Below are 27982 nucleotides of genomic sequence, written 5' to 3' on the forward strand. Positions count from 1 at the left end.
ATGTGCTTCAGTCTTTTCCTCTGGAGCAAAGAGACACAGGACTTCAAACAAGAAAAACAACAACGGCTATAACCTGTACATGTGTATGTGTGTGTCTGTGCGTGTCTGTGAGTGTGTTTAGTCGTCACTCTCAAAGGTTTGCAGGTGTGTTTTCAGGCTCAGGACGCTGGTGTAGGTCAGGTTGTTGGATCGGTAAAGGTCCAGACCCGTCAGGATCTCCACGTCTCGGACCCGGGCGGTGTGGAGCTTCAGCAGCTCTTCCACCCACAGGGACTCGTCCTCGGCGTTCTGCGGAAGACACGGACAGGAAGTGGACGTCAGTCGTGGACAAAAGCACTTTAAAAAGGACAAAAGTTCAAGTACAAGTACGTGAGAGTTTTCTCTTCGGGTTCAGGGTTCAGGGTTCAGGGTTCAGGGGTCAGGTCATGATGACTGACAGCATCACCACATTCTGAGAGAACACTTGACTCACTCGACTATAACTCACTCAGTGTTTGATGAAGGGGAAACTTCATGTGAAAGTGAAGGAATCCAAAAATAACACTCACTCATTTTCAAGTCATGACTAACACGGTTTTCCAACGTCCTCACTTTTGTAGAGATTTTTAATAAAATCAAAGATGATTTTTAACAAACATCAAAGATGATTTATATTTATATCAAAGATGAGCAATATGTTCAGTTTGCATGTATTTGTCTTAAATGTTGGAAACAATTTTCAATAAAAATTTAAGTGACAAAAAAAAAAAAAAAAGATGATTTTTGTTAACTATCAAACATTATTTTTGTTAATATCAAAGATGATTTTAATAAACATCAAAACAATTTTTAAAACATCAACGACAGTTTTTTAAACATTAAAGATTATTAAGATGATAAAGATGATTAAAGTCTCATCTGATGCCAATAATCACATTTTGGTCAAGTTTTTATTTTCTCAGGGTAAAACTCTGATAAACTCTGACTCTGCTTTGACCATGTGATCGTGTGAGAGGGCAAAGGTCACGAGAGCAATAACCAGGATGAGCCTCAGGTCAACGCTCGAATTCTTTCTTTTCTGTGTCGTCATGGAAACGGCAAAGTTACCTTTGATTCTCCAAGTTTCCTCTTTATTTCTTACAGATTAGATTAGATTACAACAGTTCATCACTACTCATCCTCAAAGTGTCTCTGACTCGTTTCCTCTTCATCTTTGGATTTGTTCTTTCTATTAAAATTATATTGGATTAGATTAAATTAGATTATGTTAGAATTGACTGATCCCACTCTGTGATAACAAAGTAACCATTTACAGCAGGTTTAGGGTTGTGATTCAGCTGCTAACGTCTAAATGTGGAAACACCAGTGACGCTGAAAAGACCAGAGAAAAACCTCAGCGTAACCAAACCTCAACCAGACAAAAAGACACACAATGAGACACAAAGATCACACACTGACACACAAAGGACACACAAAGGTCACACACTGACACATGAGACACAAAGGACCCACAATGAGACACAAAGGACACACAATGGGACACAAAGGACACACAATGACACATGAGACACAAAGGACACACACTGAGACATGAGACACAAAGGACACACAATGAGACAAAAAAGACCCACACTGAGACATGAGACACAAAGGACCCACACTGAGACACAAAGGACCCACAATGAGACACAAAGGACCCACAATGACACAATGAGACACAAAGGACACACACTGAGACATGAGACACAAAGGACACACACTGAGACATGAGACACAAAGGACCCACACTGAGACACAAAGGACACACAATGAGACACAAAGGACACACAATGACACAATGAGACACAAAGGACACACACTGAGACATGAGACACAAAGGACACACACTGAGACATGAGACACAAAGGACCCACACTGAGACACAAAGGACACACAATGAGACACAAAGGACACACAATGACACAATGAGACACAAAGGACACACAATGACACATGAGACACAAAGGACACACACTGAGACATGAGACACAAAGGACACACAATGAGACAAAAAAGACCCACACTGAGACATGAGACACAAAGGACCCACACTGAGACACAAAGGACCCACAATGACACAATGAGACACAAAGGACCCACAATGACACAATGAGACACAAAGGACACACACTGAGACATGAGACACAAAGGACACACACTGAGACATGAGACACAAAGGACCCACACTGAGACACAAAGGACCCACAATGAGACACAAAGGACCCACAATGACACAATGAGACACAAAGGACACACACTGAGACATGAGACACAAAGGTCACACACTGAGACACAAAGGACACACAATGAGACAAAAAAGACCCACACTGAGACATGAGACACAAAGGTCACACAATGAGACACAAAGGACACACAATGAGACAAAAAAGACCCACACTGAGACATGAGACACAAAGGACACACAATGAGACAAAAAAGACCCACACTGAGACATGAGACACAAAGGACACACAATGAGACACAAAGGACACACAATGAGACACAAAGGACACACAATGAGACAAAAAAGACCCACACTGAGACACAAAGGACCCACAATGACACAATGAGACAAAGGACACACACTGAGACATGAGACACAAAGGTCACACACTGAGACACAAAGGACACACAATGAGACAAAAAAGACCCACACTGAGACATGAGACACAAAGGACACACAATGAGACACAAAGGACACACAATGAGACAAAAAAGACCCACACTGAGACATGAGACACAAAGGACCCACACTGAGACACAAAGGACCCACAATGAGACACAAAGGACCCACAATGACACAATGAGACACAAAGGACACACACTGAGACATGAGACACAAAGGTCACACACTGAGACACAAAGGACACACAATGAGACAAAAAAGACCCACACTGAGACATGAGACACAAAGGTCACACAATGAGACACAAAGGACACACAATGAGACAAAAAAGACCCACACTGAGACATGAGACACAAAGGACACACAATGAGACAAAAAAGACCCACACTGAGACATGAGACACAAAGGACACACAATGAGACACAAAGGACACACAATGAGACACAAAGGACACACAATGAGACAAAAAAGACCCACACTGAGACACAAAGGACCCACAATGACACAATGAGACAAAGGACACACACTGAGACATGAGACACAAAGGTCACACACTGAGACACAAAGGACACACAATGAGACAAAAAAGACCCACACTGAGACATGAGACACAAAGGACACACAATGAGACACAAAGGACACACAATGAGACAAAAAAGACCCACACTGAGACATGAGACACAAAGGACCCACACTGAGACACAAAGGACCCACAATGAGACACAAAGGACCCACAATGACACAATGAGACACAAAGGACACACACTGAGACATGAGACACAAAGGTCACACACTGAGACACAAAGGACACACAAAGGACCCACAATGAGACACAAAGGTCACAAAGTAGGGGACATAACAGGAAGTGATTAAACAAGAGGCATGAGTGCAGACTAAATAACAAAGAGTCTGAACCATTCTGTCCACAAATGATTCTAATGATTCACTTTGACCAAAAACAACCACTTTACAAAGTCATTTGTGCTGTGATGACTCCGCCCACGCTGATGACCACCTACCAACCAACATACCAACCTACCAAGTCTGAAGTACTGAACCATTCTGTCCACAAATGATTCCAATGATTCACTTTGACCAAAAACAACTACTTTACAAAGTCACTCTGCAGAGATGACTCCGCCCATGCTGAGGAAAAACATGTGATTGATACTAAACTGAGTCAAAGTGCGTGATGGAAAAGCTTCATTCATTCATTCATTCATTCTCTCTGTGACCTTCTATTTATATTTTTCCTTCTTGTTTTCTTTGGGGAAGTCTTTTCACCCGGAGACAGACGTGATGATGGCGTGATAACATTGTGATAACATCGTGACAAAAGGGTTTTCCAAAAACATTCCGCTCACCCACACAGAGGAGTCGAAGCAGAAGTTAAATAAAACATCACTGATTTATTTCCACTGCTGTGACGTCTTCAAATCAAGAAAAATGTAAGCGTCAGAGAGAGAGAGAGAGAGAGAGAGAGAGAGAGAGAGAGAGAGAGAGCAGCTCTTTTGTTTGGAGCAGAAACTCAGATGTTATTTATGTCCATGTTTGGGGGGGGAGTCGCTCAGTGGTTCAGACAGTATCTCTGCGTGCACAGGCATCGTAGTAACACGTTCAACTCCACGTTGTTCTCAATTCCCTTGTAAGTCGCTTTGGATGAATGCGTCTGTGATGAAATGTTTAGAGAACACGATCCTCTGCCGTGACGTTGACACTGAGGAGAACCCTCTGTTACCTCACAGGACTCAGCTGGAACAACACGACCAGAACCTCAAAGGTCCCATATTATACCCTATTAACCCAAGTTAAACTAGGTCCTGGTGCCCTAATGAACATGTCTGTGTCATGCTTTAGTCAAAATATCATAAGGATGAAGCACAATAGCAGTTCAATAAATCTGCCAAAACAGCCTTTTTCACAACGCTCGGTTTTGTGCCTGATCATTTACATGTGAATGAGACCCAGGTAAACACACATCCACTGCTTCCAGGGGAGTGTTGATCTAACTGTCACCACTTATCACCTATTGTCATGCACCGTTGTCACAACCCCCGCTCCATATACCCCATAGTAATGTCCGTTTACCCGTTGTTACTGAGTTTCACCGTAATGCATAGAGTGACCACAATTTTGGCTTCTCGCGATCATAAAAAAATCGAAGAAAAACGATTAATGCGCCGCGCGACGCGGCGTGTATGTGAATTCCCATGCTAGAAAAAGACCCTGAACTGAAAGTGACGTGTGTGGATCAACAACACGAGGAGAGAACGTGGAAACACGACAGAAAGGCAGCCTTTGGTTGAGAAGAAATGTAGGACAACATCTACATCTTTCTGCAGTGCTTTCAAACGCGTGCTCCTCATATCACCGATCCACACGTCACTCGATAACTGCAGGCACGTAACTGGTGCGTTCAAGGTGTCCCTCCAGCATAGGAATTTACATACACGATCAACAACAAAGGGCTTGTGAAGCTTGTGAACATTTTTTTCATAAATAAAATATATCCACTGGACACAAAAATCCTCCGCTGTGCAGACGCTCTTCCTCCCTCGCCTGCAGTCTCGTATTTCACAGGGACAAGGGGAGCTACGGTGGAGCTGTGAAGTACTCTGTGAAGTACTCTGTGAAGTACTCTGTGAAGTACTCTGTGAAGTACTCTGTGAAGTACTCTGTGAAGTACTCTGTGAAGTACTCTGTGAAGTACTCTGTGAAGTACTCTGCCTGGCGGGGTGCCAACATTCACGGTGAAATGTCCGCACTGTCGTCACTTGGTCGGGAGGTTTAAACATCGCGTGTTTTATCGCCTATACTTACACAAAGTGGAGCCACTAAAACATGACTGAGTCTTGTTTTTTCACATTTTGGGAACTGGTATGGCCCACTGAGTCCCAAATATAAGTTCTAAAAGATTAAAAAGTTGATTTTGCACAATAGGGGACCTTTAAGACAACTTAAGAGTTAAAATTTTGATGCCAGGTTTGTGAACGTAACTTTATTGAACGGTTAACCTGTTTACAGTCTCCGCTCTAATGCTAACTTCGGCTAAATCCCCTGTCAGTTGTCAGCCACATCCTCTGTATTTCCACAGACGTCGTCCAGACAGCGACTTAAAAACCAACCACATGAGGGAGTCGACACACACACAGCAGACCTGTGATTAGCAGCTTTAAAACGTCCTGTAATTACACAACAAACACGTTGAGATTAAAGCTCCTCGGATAAAAAACACCCATTTCCAAACACCTCAAAATGACACAGGGAGGTTTTAAAGTGGGAAATCTGAGTATGTGTGGTTTTGGTTAAGGGCTGAAAAAACACATGACTGGAACCACATCACCAACTTCTTCTTGAAAGAATCATGACCTTATTTATCATCACCGCTAATCTGACTTTACCTCCAGTGTAATTTAGTTAAATGAAACATTAAATCAGTCAAAGTGTTTATGCAAAAAAAAAGAAGTGAGGGGTTTACTACATAAAAGTGTTAATGAAAAAGCAACTTTCAACCAATATACAACTAAATAAAATATGCAACTAAATAATATAAATATAATTATATCATCATTATTGTTTGACTAATCCCATTGGTTTTGTTTGTTTGTTTTAAGTTTACTTTCTGTTCATTCCATAACCCGAAGCCGTTCGTGGCAGCTGTTAACAACGCCAAGCCGGCAGATCCTGTATCTGCGCTCGATTGCTCTTCCTTCATCCTTGATGGCACATATTTCATTCCATAATAAAGCATTCATTCATTTATTCAAACAACTAAATATAAATAAGACGTTTTCAGAGAGAAACAAGGTTCTATCTATCTACCTAACTACCAAACTACCTACTTACCTACCTACCCATCAAGCTACCTACTTACTTATTTACCTACCAACCTATCAACCTACCTATTTACCTACCTACCTACCTACCTAGAGAACTAAGTGTATATTCTTAAATTCAGCTTCATCAAATGAACTCATTGACTCATTTGAAGTATTTTCTCCATGTTTTCAGGACTCATCGGAGCTTCTTCTTCTTCTTCATCATGTGAAGCTCCAGAGTTTGACTCATGACTCTGAGTTTGTCCACAGTGAAGCGAACGGCGATTCTGACGTCACACCAGGAGGAACTCAACTCAACCGAAGACCCGCCTCTTCACTTCATGTTTTGTTTTGTACATGAGTAATCTGTAAATGTTTGACCTACTTTCAGACTCCAGTGTTCCTTAAAAAACGAGAAAAACCGGACTAAGCGGAAGAAACGTGGGAGTGTGGACTTCTGTTTGTGCATAAACAAAGACGTGAGTGCACTCAGCAGCGTTTGCTCAGAAGGCGTTTGCGTGTTTGCAGATCTGTGCAGAAGTAAACACAGAGCGTGACCTGCAAAACCACAGAGGATCGACGATACTCGTCAAACACATGACTCTGCACACAGTCATCCCTGAGCAAAGGATTCCCCGAGACGCAGTGTCACCACAGAGCATGACGCAACACATGAGTCAGCGCCGCAGCTATTCCTGAGCGTGGTGGCAGTGCAGTCAGTGCTCACTGAGCTGTGAGCGCCCCCTGCTGAGGAGACGTACGGCTGCCAGCAAAGACGCCAGGAAAAACTTTAGATTTAGAGTCAACGAGCAAAGGATTCACTCTCCCTGCACCAAAGTCACTCACTCTCCCTGCACCAAAGTCACTCACTCTCCCTGCACCAAAGTCACTCACTCTCTCACACCAAAGTCACTCACTCTCCCACACCAAAGTCACTCACTCTCCCACAACACAGTCACTCACTCTCCCACACCAAAGTCACTCACTCACCCACACCAAAGTCACTCACTCTCACTCACCAAAGTCACTCACTCTCCCACACCAAAGACACTCACTCTCCCACACCAAAGTCACTCACTCTGCCACACCAAAGTCACTCACTCTCCCACACCAAAGTCACTCACTCTCCCACACCAAAGCCCATAGAGTAAACCAGTGATTTTAACATCACAGCACACAGTTCACAGAGTTCACAGGAGTTGTTGATCCACTGCTGCCTCCATCACTAACTTACAATGACTGATTTTTCAGAATTCGGCCTTTTAAAATCCTGCTTTTGGATTTACGACAGTGACACAAAGTGACCACACGAGGCAGCAGAGGACCAGTAGCTCCTGTGTCCCCGTGAGCTAAAATCACTGATTTTCTCTATGGACTTTGGAGTGAGTCTATGGGCTGAAATATGTGCCACCAGAAACTGAATTTGAATCATTTATATTTGAATTTGAATTGCTAAACTTGTTAAATGACTTGTAAGTCAGTGAGATGAAGACGTGAACATGTTCTAAAGATATTGTAGATTTCTCAGATTGGCCTCTACTCCCCTCCATGGCTGAATACCAGTACGGTCCCCACAATCACAAGTGTCCCCATGAGACGGGTGCAAAGTCGCACGGACCCGGCCCCTGCCTTTAAATCCACATCAACACTCCCTTCATTTTAAATGTCCTAACAGTTTTCTTTGCGAATATTTGCAGCGAAAATACAACCAAAAGCAAAGTCCCCACAGTAAAACGTTAGCATGATTAGCAGGGCGGGCGCTGCTGCCCCTGCTGGTGGACTCACGTTACAGGCTTCGCTGTTGTCGGGTCTGTGCGGCAGCAGGAAGGAGAAGACGCTGAGCGCTCCGTCACAATCCTCCACCGTCTGGTTCAGCTCGGCGCAGCTCGTCACCACCGTGTAGAAGTGGGTGGGAATGGGCGGAGCCTCCGGAGAAAACCTGGGCGGAGTTAACGCGTCAATTCACCTTCGACTTATGCTTGACCCGCAATTCTGTTTGTTATTGATGTAAAAATCCTCTAAAAACAACAGCTACATCGATGATTAATCAAGGACTAAATTAATCGTCAACCAATTTGATAAAAGTGTTTATTTTTTCTAGTTTCTGTCATTTTTCAGCTTCTTAAATGTGAATATTTTCACGTTTCTGTCATTTTTCAGCTTCTTAAATGTGAATATTTTCACGTTTCTGAAATTTTTCAGCTTCTTAAATGTGAATATTTTCACGTTTCTGTCATTTTTCAGCTTCTTAAATGTGAATATTTTCACCTTTCTGTCATTTTTCAGCTTCTTAAATGTGAATATTTTCAGGTTTCTGTCATTTTTCAGCTTCTTAAATGTGAATATTTTCAGGTTTCTGTCATTTTTCAGCTTCTTAAATGTGAATATTTTCATGTTTCTGTCATTTTTCAGCTTCTTAAATGTGAATATTTTCACCTTTCTGTCATTTTTCAGCTTCTTAAATGTGAATATTTTCACCTTTCTGTCATTTTTCAGCTTCTTAAATGTGAATATTTTCAGGTTTCTGTCATTTTTCAGCTTCTTAAATGTGAATATTTTCAGGTTTCTGTCATTTTTCAGCTTCTTAAATGTGAATATTTTCATGTTTCTGTCATTTTTCAGCTTCTTAAATGTGAATATTTTCACCTTTCTGTCATTTTTCAGCTTCTTAAATGTGAATATTTTCACCTTTCTGTCATTTTTCAGCTTCTTAAATGTGAATATTTTCACGTTTCAGTCATTTTTCAGCTTCTTAAATGTGAATATTTTCACATTTCTGTCATTTTTCAGCTTCTTAAATGTGAATATTTTCAGGTTTCTGTCATTTTTCAGCTTCTTAAATGTGAATATTTTCACCTTTCTGTCATTTTTCAGCTTCTTAAATGTGAATATTTTCACCTTTCTGTCATTTTTCAGCTTCTTAAATGTGAATATTTTCAGGTTTCTGTCATTTTTCAGCTTCTTAAATGTGAACATTTTCAGGTTTCTGTCATTTTTCAGCTTCTTAAATGTGAATATTTTCAGGTTTCTGTCATTTTTCAGCTTCTTAAATGTGAATATTTTCATGTTTCTGTCATTTTTCAGCTTCTTAAATGTGAATATTTTCACCTTTCTGTCATTTTTCAGCTTCTTAAATGTGAATATTTTCACCTTTCTGTCATTTTTCAGCTTCTTAAATGTGAATATTTTCAGGTTTCTGTCATTTTTCAGCTTCTTAAATGTGAATATTTTCAGGTTTCTGTCATTTTTCAGCTTCTTAAATGTGAATATTTTCATGTTTCTGTCATTTTTCAGCTTCTTAAATGTGAATATTTTCACCTTTCTGTCATTTTTCAGCTTCTTAAATGTGAATATTTTCACCTTTCTGTCATTTTTCAGCTTCTTAAATGTGAATATTTTCACCTTTCTGTCATTTTTCAGCTTCTTAAATGTGAATATTTTCACATTTCTGTCATTTTTCAGCTTCTTAAATGTGAATATTTTCACATTTCTGTCATTTTTCAGCTTCTTAAATGTGAATATTTTCACCTTACTGTCATTTTTCAGCTTCTTAAATGTGAATATTTTCATGTTTCTGTCATTTTTCAGCTTCTTAAATGTGAATATTTTCACGTTTCTGTCATTTTTCAGCTTCTTAAATGTGAATATTTTCACGTTTCTGTCATTTTTCAGCTTCTTAAATGTGAATATTTTCACGTTTCTGTCATTTTTCAGCTTCTTAAATGTGAATATTTTCACGTTTCTGTCATTTTTCAGCTTCTTAAATGTGAATATTTTCACGTTTCTGTCATTTTTCAGCTTCTTAAATGTGAATATTTTCACGTTTCTGTCATTTTTCAGCTTCTTAAATGTGAATATTTTCTGTGTTTCTGTCATTTTTCAGTTATTTTTTTCCAGATTGTCGTTTTATGTAAGTTGTTTAGTTTATTTCATGTGAATCTTTGAAATGAAATCATTGATTTATATAATCTGAATGTGAGTGAGTTAATTCACTGAGTAACTGTTTGAGTTTTCCTAACACACTGCTGCCACCTAGTGTACAATAATGGAACAGCTCCAGTCTACAAATATTTCTTCAATAATAAAGAACTTTTCTTGACATAATAATGAAATGATGCTTAGTGAGGTCACTTTGAACTTGACCTTTGACCTGAACTTGTGTGTGTGTGTGTTTGACCTTTGACCCTTACTCTTGTATGGTCTCAGTGGTGTCGCGGAGGCCGTCGTAGTTGTAGTCAAACAGCGGCCCCGTGAGGACGTTGACGCCGTTGTTCTCCTCGGCGTAGCGTCTCAGCAGCGTCCCCTGCAGGTAAGTCCACATCCCTGCACACAAGACACACACTGAGCGACCTTAAAGTGTTTTTCTCCCACACCAAAGTCACTCTCCCACACCAAAGTCACTCACTCTCCCACACCAAAGTCACTCACTCTCTCACACCAAAGTCACTCACTCTCTCACACCAAAGTCAGTGACACAAAGTGACCACACGAGGCAGCAGAGGACCAGCAGCTCCTGTGTTCCTGTGAACTAAAATCACTGATTTTCTCTATGGACTTTGGTGTGGGAATGTGACGTAGACATCGTAGACTTAATCTGATGTGGATTTTATGACAAGAGTCCTTTGTTAAGTGGTAAAAAAACTGAAGAAAAACAATGAACTATGCCTTTAACTGGGATTTGCTGATCATCAGTGAATCTGAGTGTTGTTGGTAACATGAGACACACACACACACACACACACACACACAGTGTGTTCTGTCCTGATAAGCTCCCTCTCTGTCAACAGTACCAGCTAGTCCTCGTCTCTGGCCTTTGTCTCGTGTGTCAGAGACAAAGAACACACACACACACACACACACACACACACACACACACACACACACACACACACACACACACACACACACACACACACACACACACACACACACACACACACACACACACACACACACACACACACACACACACACACACACACACACACACACACACACACACACAAAAACCTGTTACTTCACTTTATTCCCTTTTACACCCCCTCTGCTGGTAGAAGCAGGGTACTGCAGGAGTGTGTGTGTGTGTGTGTGTGTGTGTCAGGTGCTGTGGAGACTTTGTTGCTCCTCTTTGTGAACACATGACCGTGAACGCACTGCTGTAAATTCTTTCCTTCAGAAAGTTTCAAGATAAAATGAGTGTAACTTTTACAGGTTTGATGTTTCCAGTAAGAAGACGTCGTTCTGAGCCTTCACTCCTCCACGTTCTGAACTCTGTCTCCGTCTGTCACGTCTTTATCTCACAGGAGAGACTCTCCCACACCAAAGTCACTCACCCTGTGTCCCTGTGAGCTAAAATCACTGGTTTTCTCTATGGACTTTGGTGTGGGAGAGTGAGTGGTTTACAAACTTCAGTTTCCTGTTGTAAAGACGTGTTTGAACGTGTTATTAAAGATAGTATAGACTCCAGCTGTGACTCACTCTTGAAGGCCGGGTACATTGGCACCGTGTTGGTGATGAGTGAAGCGTCGTATCTGGACTCTGGAGACGACGCCAGCTCTGATCGACAAAACAACACACACACACACACAAGATTATAATCCATATCCAGACTGTCGCCATGGAAACGTTGCAGACAGGCAAGCTAGGAAATGTTCAAGGAAAGGAATATCACGTTAAAATATCACGTTAGAATATCACGTTAGACACATAAGAATGTCATGTTAGACACATTAGAATATCACGTTAGAATGTCACATTAAAATATCACGTTAGACATGTTAGAATATCACGTTAGACACATAAGAATGTCACGTTAGAATATCGCGCTAGAATATTGCATTAGAATATCAAGTTAAAATATCACGTTAGACACATTAGAATATCACGTTAGAATATCATGTTAGAATGTCACGTTAGAACATCACGTTAGAATGTCACATTAGACACATTAGAATATCACGTTAGAATATCACATTAGACACATTAGAATATCACGTTAGAATATCATGTTAGAATGTCACGTTAGAACATCACGTTAGAATGTCACATTAGACACATTAGAATATCACGTTAGAATATCACATTAGACACATTAGAATATCACGTTAGAATGTCACATTAGACACATTAGAATATCACGTTAGAATATCACATTAGACACATTAGAATATCACGTTAGAATATCACGTTAGAATGTCACATTAGACACATTAGAATATCACGTTAGAATGTCACGTTAGAATGTCACGTTAGAATGTCACGTTAGAATATCACGTTTGACACGTTACAATGTCACGTTAGAATATCGCGCTAGAATATTGCGTTAGAATATCGCGTTAGACACATTATAATATCATGTTAGAATATCATGTTAGACACATTAGAATGTCACGTTAAAATATCAAGTTAGACACATTAGAATATCACGTTAGACACATTATAATATCATGTTAGAATGTCACGTTAGAATATCACGTTAGAATGTCACGTTAGAAAATCGCGCTAGAATATCACGTTAGAATATCACGTTAGAATATCACGCTAGAATATCACTGGTTTTCTCTATGGGCTTTGGTGTGGGAGAGTGAGTGGTTCTCAGCAGCGTCAGATGTTTACCTGGTGGGAACAGGAAGCCGTAGGTGTAGTGGTTGTTCTGACTGTAGCTGCTGCAGCTCTGACTCTGACCCGCAGACACTCTGGAGTCCACTCGGACACACTGGACGCCCGTGGACACCTCGGGGACAGGGGTCACGTCCTCCTGAGGGACACATAAGACAGGGAATGTGTGAGCAGCCGCTCACGTGTTCATCCTGTAAACATGCTGAGAAACCACGCAAGTTCACAGAGTCACGCACAGAGTGTGTGTGTTCTTAGAAACACAACAAACAACAACACAGAGGTGTGTGAGCTGACGTTTACAAGCTGAGAAACAGCAACTGAGAGAAAACTGTGTCAGGAAACACGTTAGACACGTTAGAATATGGCGTTATACACGTGTGTGTGTGTGTGTGTGTGTGTGTGTGCATGCGTTCACCTGTTGCGGCAGCGTGAACGACGTCCACAGAGGCATGGCCAACTCTTTACTGTAACCACTGATGAACTCAACGTGATGGAGCAAAGTGTAGCGAGTGTCAAACATCACAGCGGGACGACCAAAGGGAAGGTGGGTGGTGTCTGTGTTCAACACACACACACACACACACATCATAACATTTTTAAGATAGGTAAAAAAGGTAAGTCATTATAATCTGTTACTAAGTCTTTATTATCAGATACTAAGTCATTATTATCAGATACTAAGTAGTTATTATGAGAAACTGAGTCCTTATTATGAGAAAAAAATTAATAATGAGATACTAAGTCATTATTATGAAATATTAAGTCATTATTATGAGACACTAAGTCATTATTTTGATATATTAAGTCGTTATTATCAGATATTAAGTCATTATTATGAGATTCTAAGTCATTATTATGAGATATTATGTCATTATTTTGAGATATTAAGTCATTATGAGATACTAAGTCATTATTTTGAGATATTAAGTCGTTATTATCAGATATTAAGTCATTATTATGAGATTCTAAGTTATTATTATGAGATACTAAGTCATTATTTTGAGATACTAAGTCATTATTTTGAGATATTATGTCATTATTATGAGATTCTAAGTCATTATTTTGAGATACTAAGTCATTATTTTGAGATATTAAGTCATTATTATGAGATACTAAGTCATTATTTTGAGATATTAAGTCGTTATCAGATATTAAGTCATTATTATGAGATTCTAAGTTATTATTATGAGATACTAAGTCATTATTTTGAGATACTAAGTCATTATTTTGAGATATTAAGTCATTATTATGAGATACTAAGTCATTATTATGAGATACTAAGTCATTATTTTGAGATATGAAGTCATTATTATGAGATACTAAGTAATTATTATGAGATACTTAGTCAATATTTTGAGATATTAAGTCGTTATTATTAGATATTAAGTCATTATTATCAGATATTAAGTCATTATTATGAGATTCTAAGTCATTATTATGAGATATTAAGTCATTATTATGAGATACTAAGTCATTATTTTGAGATATTAAGTCATAATGAGATACTATGTCATTATAATGAGATAAGTCATTATAATGAGATAATAAGTCATTAATATGAGATACTAAGTCATTATAATGAGATACTGTCATTATCATATACTAAGTCATTATAATGAGATACTGAGTCATTATAATGAGATGTTAAGTCATAGTTGACTCACATATATAAAAGTATATGTCTGACAGGTCAAAGGTCAAACAAACGTACTGTAGCTGTAAACAGCGTCAGGTGAAGGACTGAAGGCTTGAATGGTTTCTTCCACTTTGTTCTGAAACAAACAAAAACACCGCGTCATTCTCTCCGTCTCACGTCCTTGTTTTTAACGTCACTCTCTTCACAGACCGACCTCTTCGTCGCAGCTGCAGCCGAGGTCATGGGTCACCGTGAGCTCGGGGTCAGAGGTCGGCGGCGATGGCGGCGTCACCTCCTCGGGCATGCTGGGCTGGTGCGGCGGCTCTCGCAGCAGGTCGTTCAGGCTGCCGTGAGTCCCGTTGTTCGGCGCCGGCGTCAACCCCAACAAGTCTGAGTGACGTTTGACAACATCCTGTTTCTGTTTTGTCTGATTGATTCATCGTTAAAGTATAAAAAGAGGAAATAAAGCATCCTCACCACACATGACGTTGTATAACTCGATGTTATCGAACTCTGGCACCGTCTTCTGGAACTTGAAGCTCGGGCCGTGGCCCACAAAGATCGTCTGCAGGGGGAGACAAAGTCACAAACACTCAGACTTTTATACATATACCGTATATTATATATATGTATACATATATATTATATAAAAGTACATTACCCTCATGCTGTTTATCTTGTTGTCAAAGCCGTGGTCACCAAAGAATCCACAACGTGTCCTCAATTTTTCTGGCATTTTCCTGAAAAAACCCACAAATTTGTCCTTGAGTAAAAGTTTCTTTACCCTGAAATATCTTATATCTATATTAATCTTTACAACAGGGACCTAATTACAAGATACTAAGTCATTATTATGAGACATGTCATTATTATGAGAAACTAAGTCATTATTATGAGATATTAGGTCATTAATATGAGACACTATGTCATTATTATGAGAAACTAATTCATTATGAGAAACTATGTCATTATTATGAGAAACTGTCATTATTATGAGATATTAAGTCATTAATATGAGATACTACATCATTATTATGAGAAACTAAGTCATTATTATGAGATACTACGTCATTATTAAGAGGAATGAAGTCATTATTATGAGATATTGAGTCATTATTATGAGATATTATGTCATTATTATGAGATACTAAGTCATTATTATGAGATATTAAGTCATTATTATGAGATATTAAGTCATTAATATGAGACACTACGTCATTATTATGAGAAACTAAGTCATTATTATGAGATATTAAGTCATTAATATGAGATACTACGTCATTATTATGAGATACTAAGTCATTATGATAATTAAGTCAATATGAGATATGTCATTATTATCAGATACTAAGTCATAATTATGATATATTAAGTCATTATTATGATATATTAAGTCATTATTATGAGATACTAACGTTTGCCAATGTTTTTGACCAATATCAGACGTTTTAATGGTTCAGGAGCTGGATTATAATCTCTCTGTAATCTAATGTGTGATGACGTCATTAAAGGACAGGATTACTTGGCGATGTGCCACTTCCTCTCCATCAGCAGGTGGACGTCCTCGATGCGGCGGTTGTTGGCGTAGTGAAGCCTCTTGGGTAAATGCTGCTTCAGGTACGGCTTGAAGTGCTGAGTCGGCATTTTGCACTGAAACGACAGAGAGGCGGGTGAACGACCTGCTGTGACCTCTGACCCCGTGTGTCCGCACGGACAAACATCACAGTCAAACACCACTCAGGACTTACAGTCAGGTTAGCCACCACCACTTTAGGGTCATCTGGAAACAAAGGTAGGACAAAGGTAAGTCATTATTATCAGATACTAAGTCATTATTATCAGATACTAAGTCATTATTATCAGATATTAAGTCATTATTATGGGAAACTAAGTAGTTATTATGAGATACTACGTCATTATTATGAGGAATGAAGTCATTATTATGAGATATTAAGTCCTTATTATGAGATACTAAGTCATTATCATGAGATATAAGGTCCTTATTGTGAGATACTAAGTCATTACGAGATATTAAGTCCTTATTATGAGAAACAAAGTCATGAGATACTAAGTCATTATCATAGACTAAGTCATGATTATGAGATCCTAAGTCATTATCATATAAGTCATTAATATGAAATACTAAGTCATTATGAGACACTAAGTCATGATAATGAGATACTGAGTCATAATGAGAAACTAATTCATTATTATGAGATATTTAGTCATTATTATCAGCTACTAAGTCATTATGAGATATTTAGTCATTATTATCAGCTACTTAGTCATTATTATGAGATACTAAGTAATTCTTATGAGATATTAAGTCATTATTATGAGATAATAACTCATTAAGAGACATTAAGTAATTATTATGAGATACTAAGTAATTATTATGAGATTTAAGTTGTTAATATGTCCTGGACATCGTGTTAGAACAGGGAAATAAAAGGCAGAAATGTTGTTTAAAAAACATGGAGACGTAGACTCTACATGTGCTGGATCTGGAGTCCCGCGGTCGTATCCTGCCCAGGGAGCCGGGGATCAGGGTGATCTCGTCGATGTTGACGGGGTAACTGCTGAGAAACTCTGTCCTCTCACAGTGAGCCTCCTCCATACCTGAGACAAAGACCAGACACTGTCCATTCTGTTCACACTGACTAAACTCAGGGTCAGGTAAAGGTCAGGTAAAGGTCAGGTAAAGGTCGGGTAAAGGTCAGGTAAAGGTGAGGTAAAGGTCGGGTAAAGGTCGGGTAAAGGTCAGGTAAAGGTCGGGTAAAGGTCAGGTAAAGGTCAGGTAAAGGTCGGGTAAAGGTCAGGTAAAGGTCAGGTCAGGTAAAGGTCAGGTAAAGGTCAGGTAAAGGTCAGGTAAAGGTCAGGTAAAGGTCGGGTAAAGGTCAGGTAAAGGTGAGGTAAAGGTCAGGTAAAGGTCAGGTAAAGGTGAGGTAAAGGTGAGGTAAAGGTCAGGTAAAGGTGAGGTAAAGGTCAGGTAAAGGTCAGGTAAAGGTCAGGTAAAGGTCAGGTAAAGGTGAGGTAAAGGTCAGGTAAAGGTCAGGTAAAGGTGAGGTAAAGGTCGGATAAAGGTCAGGTAAAGGTCGGGTAAAGGTCAGGTAAAGGTCAGGTAAAGGTCAGGTAAAGGTCAGGTAAAGGTCAGGTAAAGGTCGTACCGTGGTCTCCGACGATGATGACGTTGACGCATCGATGCAGGTTCATCTGCTTCAGGCCGTTCATCAGCTGACCGATGATGTTGTCCAGCTCACTCAGAGGATTGTCCAGCTGTGTCAAAGCCAAGTGTCAAACATGTGACTGACATTTGTAAACCACTCACTCTCCCACACCAAAGCCCCTGGAGAAAACCAGTGATTTTAACTCACAGGGGCACAGGAGCTGCTGGTCCTCTGCTGCCTCGTGTGGTCACTTTGTGTCACTAAAATAAATCTGAATGAAGATTTCCAAAAGCCGAATTCTCTAAAATCAGTCATTGTAAGTTAGTGATGGAGGCAGCAGTGGATCAACAACTCCTGTGAACTCCTGTGTGCTTTGTGTGGTTTACTCTATGGACTTTGGTGTGAGAGAGTGAGTGGTTTACAAACGTCAGTTTAACAGTGAGATAAAGACACCTGAACCCAACACCGAGCCTCAAACCGAGTCCTAACCCGTAGAGAAGAACCATCTTCAGACGGAACAGGAAGTCACAAATGTCCTCACTTCCTGTGGTTTATACGTTTTCGGCGGTCGTGAAAGGTCTCTCACCTCACTGCTGAGTGGACCCAGCCGGTGTCCGTATGTGTCCGGCTGCTCCGAGTGGACGGCGAAGACGTACGGCCTACACACACAGACACACACACACACACACACACACACACACACAGACACACACACACACACACAGTCGTCATGAGGTCCACTCTGAAGTTACGTGATGAGTAAACAAGATAAAAACAGTTTGCTGAGCTTGTTCTTTCTGAGCGTCTCACCTCAGATCACCCACACCCACACACACACCCACACACACACACGCACACACACAAACCTCTGGTCGTCGGGCAGATGAAGCCACTGCAGGATGGTCAGAATCCTCCGCTCTAAAGGAATCACCCTGGAATCAAACCAGCAAACACGTTCATTACGTTCCTGGGGCCTATAGCGCCTGTGCTCTATAGCGCCCCCCTCAGGTGACAACAGAGGCAAAACTGAGTTCCACCAAAGGTCCCGAAACTTGAAACTTGGTGTAAAGATGTTATCGACCAAGACGAACAAAAAAAGTCAATCGTAACCATGGCGTCAACTCAACAGGAAGACGGCTATTTTGAATTTTGCACCCATTTGTACGAGTTTATTTGATTGGTTGTCATTTATGTGACAACCAAGACTTTTAGTTTTCTTCATCATCATCATCATCATCATCGTCATCGTCATCATCAAAAACAAAGGATAAATAAACAATGATGACGACGACGCTGATGGTGATTGGATGAAGAAAGATTGTTTAGAGACAGAGCGCTCACTCACACTCTGTGTGAATGTTCATCAGTGTTTGAACAAACACACCAGTGTGAGTGTGTGTGTGTGCGCGACTATTGTCCTGTGTCTGTCTCTGATGTCCTTGTGATCGTGAGGTCATTGACGAGAGAGAGTCAGTGCATCAGAGATTTAACTCATTATATATATACATATATATATATATAAATATAAATGTCATGAAGTCATATTCTTTGGTTACGCTCAGTCTCCCACGTGTGGACGTTGGTTTTAACGTCTTCATTTAAAGCGTTTTTAAAAACGTTCCAGTACTAACTTAAGTACCAAGGCCAGAAGAAAGTACTGGGCTTCACTCCTTGTTTCTCTGCCGTGACCCAGATCTGTGACACACAGAGAATCACACAGTCAAACACTTAATACTGTAATACTGTGTATATGTATACATTATTACTTAGTGTGATTGTTCTCTTTTTACACTTCTGTTCAATAAATAAATATAACAAAATACAATGATTTATTGCAATTTAAAATCATTCTAATTTAATTTGAATTTCCATCATTAAATTTTTTTTATTTATTATTATGATTAATAGTAGTATTAATCATAATAATAATAATAATTATGATTATTCATTTGTGTATATGCCTGTATTTCTACCTGCATTTATTCATGTGTTCATTCACTTAAGTTCATTATTAATAAGTCTGAAATACCATAAATAAATACATGACTGATTAACTAAATCAATTCATACATATATTTATACATATTTTTGTTGATGAAGACAGAACTGAATATTATAATTTTAAGGATATTAAAGCTACATTTTCAATTAAGAATTAAGAACATGTTAATCAATTTAAACAGTGCACTGAATAATTAGCACGCTAACATTATCTGCTAGCAATTTGCATACAGTTAGCTCATTAGTTTGGTAGTTAACCTAGCTAGCTAGATATAAAAATAAAGACTTTCATCATATATCAGACTATATCAGTGCAAATCTGCTGACTCGTGACACAAGTTTGACATTTACAAGCTAGTTTTTCAATATTGTAGCAAAATTAGCTTAAAGCTAATGACAGCGACTCCAGTCCACGTCCTCCGCACTTTACTCACCGGCTGCCCGAACCACCAGCGGTGTTTCAGTTTCTCTCTGGTGCGCAGACTGAAGGTGGCGTTAAACACCGGGTCGTTCATCGTGTTACCCACAATCCCGTGGGACTCGGGATAAAGACCCTGCAGACAAAAGTTAAACATGTTAACGCTCAGATCGGCGCGGACGTTTTCAACCCGCTGAAGCTCGGACACTCACTGTGGCTAACGTGTACAGGTTGGGGAAGGTCTTTGATGGGTAGACCGGTCGCATGTACGGCGCTGACGTACCACACGACCCTGAAACACAGACAAACAACAGACAAACAAACGCTCTCTGTCAGTTTGTGTTCATTTTAAGCAGAAATCTAACCGACTCCACTGCCCCCTAGTGTCTGTTAATGGACACCGACCCAGAATCCTCAGAATCGTGTCGCGCAAAGTCTCGGGTCTCGCCAGAAACACGGATTGCTTACGAAACTACGACGATAAGATCAAGTCAACGATAGCGTTACATCGTCCCGTAACCTTTACCGACATCGTCGGGTAATCTTCACCGACAACGTCCTTGATCTTACCGACATCGTCCCGTTATCTTTACCGACATCGTCCCGTTATCTTTACCGACATCGTCCCGTATTCTTTACCGACATCGTCCTTAATCTTTATCGACATCGTCCCATAATCTACACCGACATCGTCCTGTTATCTTTATCGACATCGTCCCATAATCTTTACCGACATCGTCCTGTTATCTTTATCGACATCGTCCCATAATCTACACCGACATCGTCCCATAATCCTTAATCTTTACCGGCATCGCCCCGTAATCTTTACCGATATCGTTGTGTAATCCTTAATCTTTACCGACATGGGAGACTCAGACTGGTATTAACGACTTCACCTTGTAAAACATCGTGCGACATAAAGAGAACAAAGTAAAATACGTACGGAGCTTCATGAGGTTGGGAATGACGGACTTGCCCTTCTTCATGTAGGACGCTCTGAAGCCGTCCACGGACAACATGATGAGCGGAGGACGATTGAAGCTGAGGAGCGAGAGGACGACAAAGAACACGAGTCACTGAGGAAAAAACACAAAAACACCCGCGGACGGCGACGTCACACAGGGTTACGACCTCGTCTCCAACTCACCCTGCAGGACATTCGGCTCGTTTGATCTCCTCGCAGTCACCCTGCACCCATGAAGACTCGCCTGAAGAAGAAGAAGAAGAAGACGGCGTTAGCACCTGCTCTCACCAATGTCGAAACTGCCGGGTCCTTCCATCTTCCATCTGTCATCAGAACTCGGAGTCCTGACGGTCCAGAACGAGAAGGCGTGCCTGGTCTTCATGTCCACCCTCCTCTGGCTACCCTGAGCTCGCCTACAAAGTGCTTCACGGTTCTGCTGCCACCTTAAATGCTCTCCTAAAGCAGAGCTTCCCAACCCTGGTCCTCAGGGAACACTGCCCTGCATGTTTTAGATGTTCTCCTGCTCCAACACACCTGATTCAGATGGTCAGCTCGTTATTAAGATCTGCAGAAGCTTCATAACGAGCTGTTCATCTGAATCTGGTGTGTTGGAGCAGGAGAACATCTAAAACATGCTGGGCAGTGTTGCCTGAGGACTAGGGTTGGGAAACACTCTCCTAAAGAACTCATGTTACCCCTCGACGACTCCGTTCATCCAAGGATTGTCGTCTGGCGATGCCAACACCAGAGACACCCAAGACAATCCAGACCCTTTTCATGTGTCCTTCCACACTGGTGGAATGGTCTACTGAGCACAGCCAGAATCTTCAAAAAGCTCTTGAAGACCAGGCTCTTCCAAGAGCTTCTTCTGTCCTAGCCCCTCCCCCTGCACTTGGATCCACCTCGACACTGTTCCTATCTCGTGGAGTTCTTTCCAAGCTTATTCCTCCAGACTCCAGGCTTAAATCTTCTCCAGGTTCTCCGGTTTCCTCCCACAGTCCAACAACATGCAGATTTGGGGATTAGGCGAATTGGACGCTCTCAATCTTCGCCTTTCGCCCTATGTTAGCTGGGAGTGGCACCAGCGCCCTCATGTGGCTGGATAACGTGGTATAAGATGAGCGGACTCTCGGACTCAGAAACCCTGACATGGGATTCCAAGATTCCAAGACTCAGTTACAATGAAAAACAACTGTCCTAGCACTGACCTTAGCCCCTCCCCCTGCACTTAGATTCACCTCGTCACTGTTCCTATCTCGTGGAGTTCTTTCCAAGAATACTTCTATATAGCTTATTTCTCCAGACGCTTAAATCTTCTTCAGGTTCTCCAGGTTCTCCCGTTTCCTCCCACACAGTCCAAGGCAAATGAGTGGCACCAGCGCCCTCATGTGGGTGGATAACGTGGTATAAGATGAGCGGACTCTCGGACTCAGAGACCCTGACATCCAAGATTCCATGATTCGGGTACAACGAAAAACAATTGCTGTACACGTCACGAGTTTGTGTCGCGTAGGAAACCCCACGCCGCGCCAGTTTGACGCAGCCGTGCTAAGATGGCTCCGCCCACGTCGAGGAGGAGCTACGAAGTTTCGTGGAAAACAACGCAAACTGACGGGACGAGTACCTGTGCAGAGCGACTTGTAGTTGGAGCAGCAGTCTCCTCGCTGCAGACAGTCGTCCGAGCAGTGGCAGGCGTGGTCGCCGTTCCTCGCCTCGCCGCAGCGATCCTGCGAACACTCGAAACCTCCCGCTGACGGGCGGGAAAGACGACATTAAAGACATCGTGAATCAACGTAACGAACAGTGACAACTTTAATCCTCCAAACGTTGCAAATCAAGAGCGATAATCAAAGCAGACGCTGGAGGAGAAACAGGATAACAACGTTTAGGGTTTTTTTGTGGTTGTTGGAAAACGTCCCTCCGTTGTTCGCCTAATGTCTTCAAGATGACGCTGTGGTTTTTGCTCCATTTCAGCAAAGACCTTAATTAGCATCAGATGAATAGAATCAGTGCTAACAGCTGTCCTTTGTCCATGTTATATCATCAAACACAGGAACACTGCTGTGTGCACACTGATACTGCACTGAAGCTGTTTGTCAGGATTATTCTCCTATAAATGTCTGAAGAGAAAGAAGAAGACGTTCACGTCTTTATCTTCACTGTGAGACAGACGTCTGTAAACCACTCACTCTCCCTGCACCAAAGCCCATAGAGAAAATCAGTGAGTTTAGCTCACAGGGACACAGGAGCTGCTGGTCTACTGCTGCCTCGTGTGGTCACTTTGTGTCACTGAGGTCAATCTGAACAAAGACGAATTTTACAAAATCAGTCATTGTAAGTTAGTGATGGAGGCAGCAGTGGATCAACAACTCCTGTGAACTCCTGTGTGCTGTGATGTTAAAATCACTGGTTTACTCTATGGGCTTTGGTGTGGGAGAGTGAGTGACTTTGGTGTGGGAGAGTGAGTGCTTTGAAAAACAGATTTTAACCACTTAACAAAAGACCTGCCAAATAGAATCTATGTCAGTTTAAGTCTATGATATCTACGCCACATGTTCACGTCTATCTTCACTGTTAGACAGACTTTAACAACAGGAAACTGAAGTTTGTAAACCACTCACTCTCCCACACCAAAGCCCATAGAGAAAACCAGTGATTTTAACATCACAGCACACAGGAGTTCACAGGAGTTGTTGATCCACTGCTGCCTCCATCACTAACTTACAATGACTGATTTTATTGAATTCGGCTTTTAAAATATTTCATTCTAATTTACTACAGTGACACAAAGTGACCACACAAGGCAGCAGAGGACCAGCAGCTCATGTGTCCCCGTGAGCTAAAGTCACTGATTTTCTCTCTGGGCTTTGGTGTGGGAGAGTGAGTGGTTTACAGACGCTGTCTCACAGTGAAGATAAAGACGTGGACGTGTTGCTGAGTCTTTTGAAAAGTGTCTAAAATCAGAGTCTGTCCCTTTAATGTCTTTGAGGCTCATGGACACATGCACAAAACATGACAGAACAATAATACAGCTGCTGTGAGCGAGTCTGTCGTTCATCACGCTCGTTAAGCTGCATTGTTTCAGAACACACACACACACACACACACACACACACACACACACACACACACACACACACACACACACACACACACACACACACACACACAAACAGATGTGGATTTAATCAGTTGCTGAAAATCCTTCTTTGCAAATTAAACTAAATGACTGAAGATGAATTTCCTCGGAATGAATGTTTGTTCTTGCAGAAGCACGAACATGATGAAAGCAGGAGTGTGTGTGTGTGTGCGCGTGTGTGTGTGTGTGTGTGACTGACCTGTTTTGAGACAGTGCTCGTCAAAGTCGCTGCAGCAGCTGTAGTAGGTTTTACACAGATTGTCACATCTGCATCCTGGAGGTTTGGCCTCCTCCAGCTCAAAGCACCGGCCTTTACAGGAGCCTGCTGAGCTGACCCACTCTGAGAGGGAGTCTGGGGGAGAGAAATCACACACACACACACACACACACACACACACACACACACACACACACACACAGGTTTACACACACTCGTCTGCAGAGCTGAAGGTTCGCGACGATGCTCGACACGTGAAGCTGCGCCGTGTGTCACGACTGATCTACATCAGTTTAACGTCTACGATGTCTTTGAGATCGGTTCACGTCTTTATCTTTAGCTTTGAACAGGAAACTGAAGTTTGTAAACCCACTCACTCTCCCACACCAAAGCCCATAGAGAAAACCAGTGATTTTAGCTCACAGGGACACAGGAGCTGCTGGTCCTCTGCTGCCTCGTGTGGTCACTTTGTGTCACTGAGTTAAGTCTAAATTAAATATTTTAAAAGCTGAATTCACTAAAATCAGTCATTGTAAGTTAGTGATGGAGGCAGCAGTGGATCAACAACTCCTGTGAACTCCTGTGTGCTGTGATGTTAAAATCACTGGTTTACTCTATGGACTTTGGTGTGGGAGAGTGAGTGGTTTGAAAAACTGATTTTAACCACTGAACAAAAGACCCGCTAAATAGAATTCATGTCAGCTTAAATCTACGATATCTTGAGAACAGGTCCACGTTTTATTTCACAGTTAGACAGACTTTCCTTGAGTAAACTGACGTTTATAAACTCACTCACCCACACCAAAGTCACTCACTCTCCCACACCAAAGTCCATAGAGTAAACCAGTGATTTTAACATCACAGCACACAGGAGTTCACAGGAGGTGTTGATCCACTGCTGCCTCCATCACTAACTTACAATGACTGATTCAGTGAGTTCGGCTTTTAAAAATCCTTCGTTCAGATTAAACTCAGTGACACAAAGTGACCACACGAGGCAGCAGAGGACCAGCAGCTCCTGTGTCCCTGTGAGCTAAAATCACTGGTTTTCTCTATGGGCTTTGGTGTGGGAGAGTGAGTGGTTTACAAACTTTCACAGTGAGATAAAGGCTGTATATTTTCTCAGGCTTGTTCTGAGCAGCAGGGGGCGCTGTCACAGCACAGTCAGCACCGCAGACGACGACGCTTGTGTAAAGTTGAGTTGTGTGTCTGACCTTTAATGTGCGTCGGCGGCGGGTTGTCTCCTCCCTCTGTGGGTCGACTGGCCTGAAACACGTACGCTCTGCTGACGTCACATCCCCACAGACACATCACGACCACGACCTGCCACGACACACACACACACACACTGTTTACATGCACTCAGCAGGGGTCAGAGGTCACACTCGGCGGCGTCTCCACCTCGCTGCTGAGGATCAGCTGAAGTGGTCAGCCTCGGCTCGGCCTCGCTGCCCAAACAAGGAGTTTGTTTTCCCTCCTCGTTCACATCTCACCCACGGGGTCAGAGGTCAACGGGCAGCCAGGAATGGCAGTGATTCCACTCCTTGTATAGTTACAGGACAGAGGAGACACCTGATAAAGGCTGTGCTGCAGCACTCACACGACCAGGCTTTGTAATCACGGGCTCTCCGAGTAACAAAATGGCTGCCGGTAAAGACACAAGGAGAATTGAATTTCAACCACTGAACGTCAGTTCAACGTCTACGATATCGACGTCACGTGATCACGTCTTCATCTCACTGTTGAAGTTTGTAAAACCACTCACTCTCCCACACCAAAGCCCACAGAGAAAACCAGTGATTTTAGCTGCTGGTCCTCTGCTGCCTCGTGTGGTCACTTTGTGTCACTGAGTTAAGTCTAAAGTAAATATTTTAAAAGCTGAATTCACTAAAATCAGTCATTGTAAGTTAGTGATGGAGGCAGCAGTGGATCAACAACTCCTGTGAACTCCTGTGTGCTGTGATGTTAAAATCACTGGTTTACTCTATGGACTTTGGTGTGGGAGAGTGAGTGGTTTACAAACTTCAGTTTACACAAGCAAAATGCATTTAAGTCCCTTTTTAAAAGTCAGTTTAAGTCTACAATATCTTTAAGAACATGTTCACGTCTTTATTTCACTGTTAGACAGACTTTTCCTTGTGTAAACTGAAGTCTTTAAACCACCCACTCTCCCACACCAGTCACTCAGTCTCCCACACCAAAGTCACTCACTCTCCCACACCAAACCTCATAGAGAAAATCAGAGATTTTAACATCACAGCACACAGGAGTTCACAGGAGTTGTTGATCCACTGCTGCCTCCATCACTAACTTACAATGACTGATTTTAGTGAATTCGGCTTTTGAAAACCTTCATTCATGTTTATTTCAGTGACACAAAGTGACCACACGAGGCAGCAGTAGACCAGCAGCTCCTGTGTCTCTGTGAGCTGAAATCACTGATTTTCTCTATGGGCTTTGGTGTGGGAGAGTGAGTGGTTTACATATTTAGATCATTTAACGATCGAATAAGTGATTCAGGTGGACCTGAATCGTCTGGTTCTGGAGGAGCATCATGGAGGATCTTCATGGACATGAAGGTTCCACTGATGCAGAGGGACCATTTTGGCAGTTTAGAGGACACATTTATGTCCTGTGTCTTTGAACACAACAGGACGACGACGTCACAGCTCACCCTCACAAACATCTGTCTCCTATTGAAAGTGAACGGGGCGTCGAGAAGAGGACCAACAAGATCCAGATGAAGCTCAGTCTGAAGGTCCTGGATAAACGGGGATTTTCTGAAAGTTCCGTCAGTTCTGTGACGTCATCGGTGGCTTTAACACTTAAACAGAACATATAGAGGGTTCTCACCTGCGTCACGTTCGGGGCAGCCGTATTGGAGGTACTCTGAGCTAAAAACTGCGATGGATAAAGGTTCCGAAAACCTTCTGTATATTGCGTATCCTGATATCGTCAATAACGTCTTTGTTCAACCTAATCTTAACTGTATGACGTCACGAATACCCGAGATGTAACGTTAGCCACGAGTCTTTCATTTCAAGGACCTACAGTTTGATTAGTCCACAGACCACAGTCATCGTAGATGTAAGACATCGTAGACGTAAGACATCGTAGACGTACGACATCGTAAACACGATCATCGTAGAGGTCCGACATTGTAGACGTACAACATTGTAACATTGTCGACGTAATCATCAAAGACGTAAACATCGTAAACATAATCATTGTAGACGTAAACATTGTAGATGAACGCCATCGTAGACATAAACAATGTAGACATACGACATCGTAGATGTACGACATTGTAGACGTCCGACATCGCAGACGTACGACATTGTAACATTGTCGACGTAATCA

At 41.6% G+C, this 27982-nt stretch overlaps 1 protein-coding gene across 1 annotated transcript; it reads right to left on the bottom strand.

Annotated features, from left to right (window-relative positions):
- enpp2l (ectonucleotide pyrophosphatase/phosphodiesterase 2-like) lies at positions 1-27881 on the bottom strand (the record flags this gene model as incomplete). The annotated part of the gene is made up of 26 exons (XM_083899637.1): positions 1-288; positions 8248-8401; positions 10653-10785; positions 11941-12018; positions 13078-13219; positions 13496-13635; positions 14792-14852; positions 14931-15106; positions 15194-15281; positions 15378-15456; positions 16239-16366; positions 16465-16496; positions 17210-17335; positions 17884-17992; positions 18470-18542; positions 18750-18815; positions 19523-19578; positions 20319-20438; positions 20515-20594; positions 21246-21343; positions 21450-21510; positions 22891-23016; positions 24605-24757; positions 25837-25945; positions 27297-27383; positions 27780-27881. The coding sequence occupies 26 exons, from the start codon at positions 27879-27881 to the stop codon at positions 118-120; spliced, it is 2748 nt and encodes a 915-aa protein (XP_083755763.1). The 3' UTR covers positions 1-117.
- Between the last annotated feature and the right edge of the window lie 101 nt (positions 27882-27982).

The sequence above is a fragment of the Microchirus variegatus genome, assembly GCF_963457635.1.
Source record: "Microchirus variegatus genome assembly, chromosome: 13".
In the NCBI taxonomy this organism is placed as follows: Eukaryota; Metazoa; Chordata; class Actinopteri; order Pleuronectiformes; family Soleidae; genus Microchirus; species Microchirus variegatus.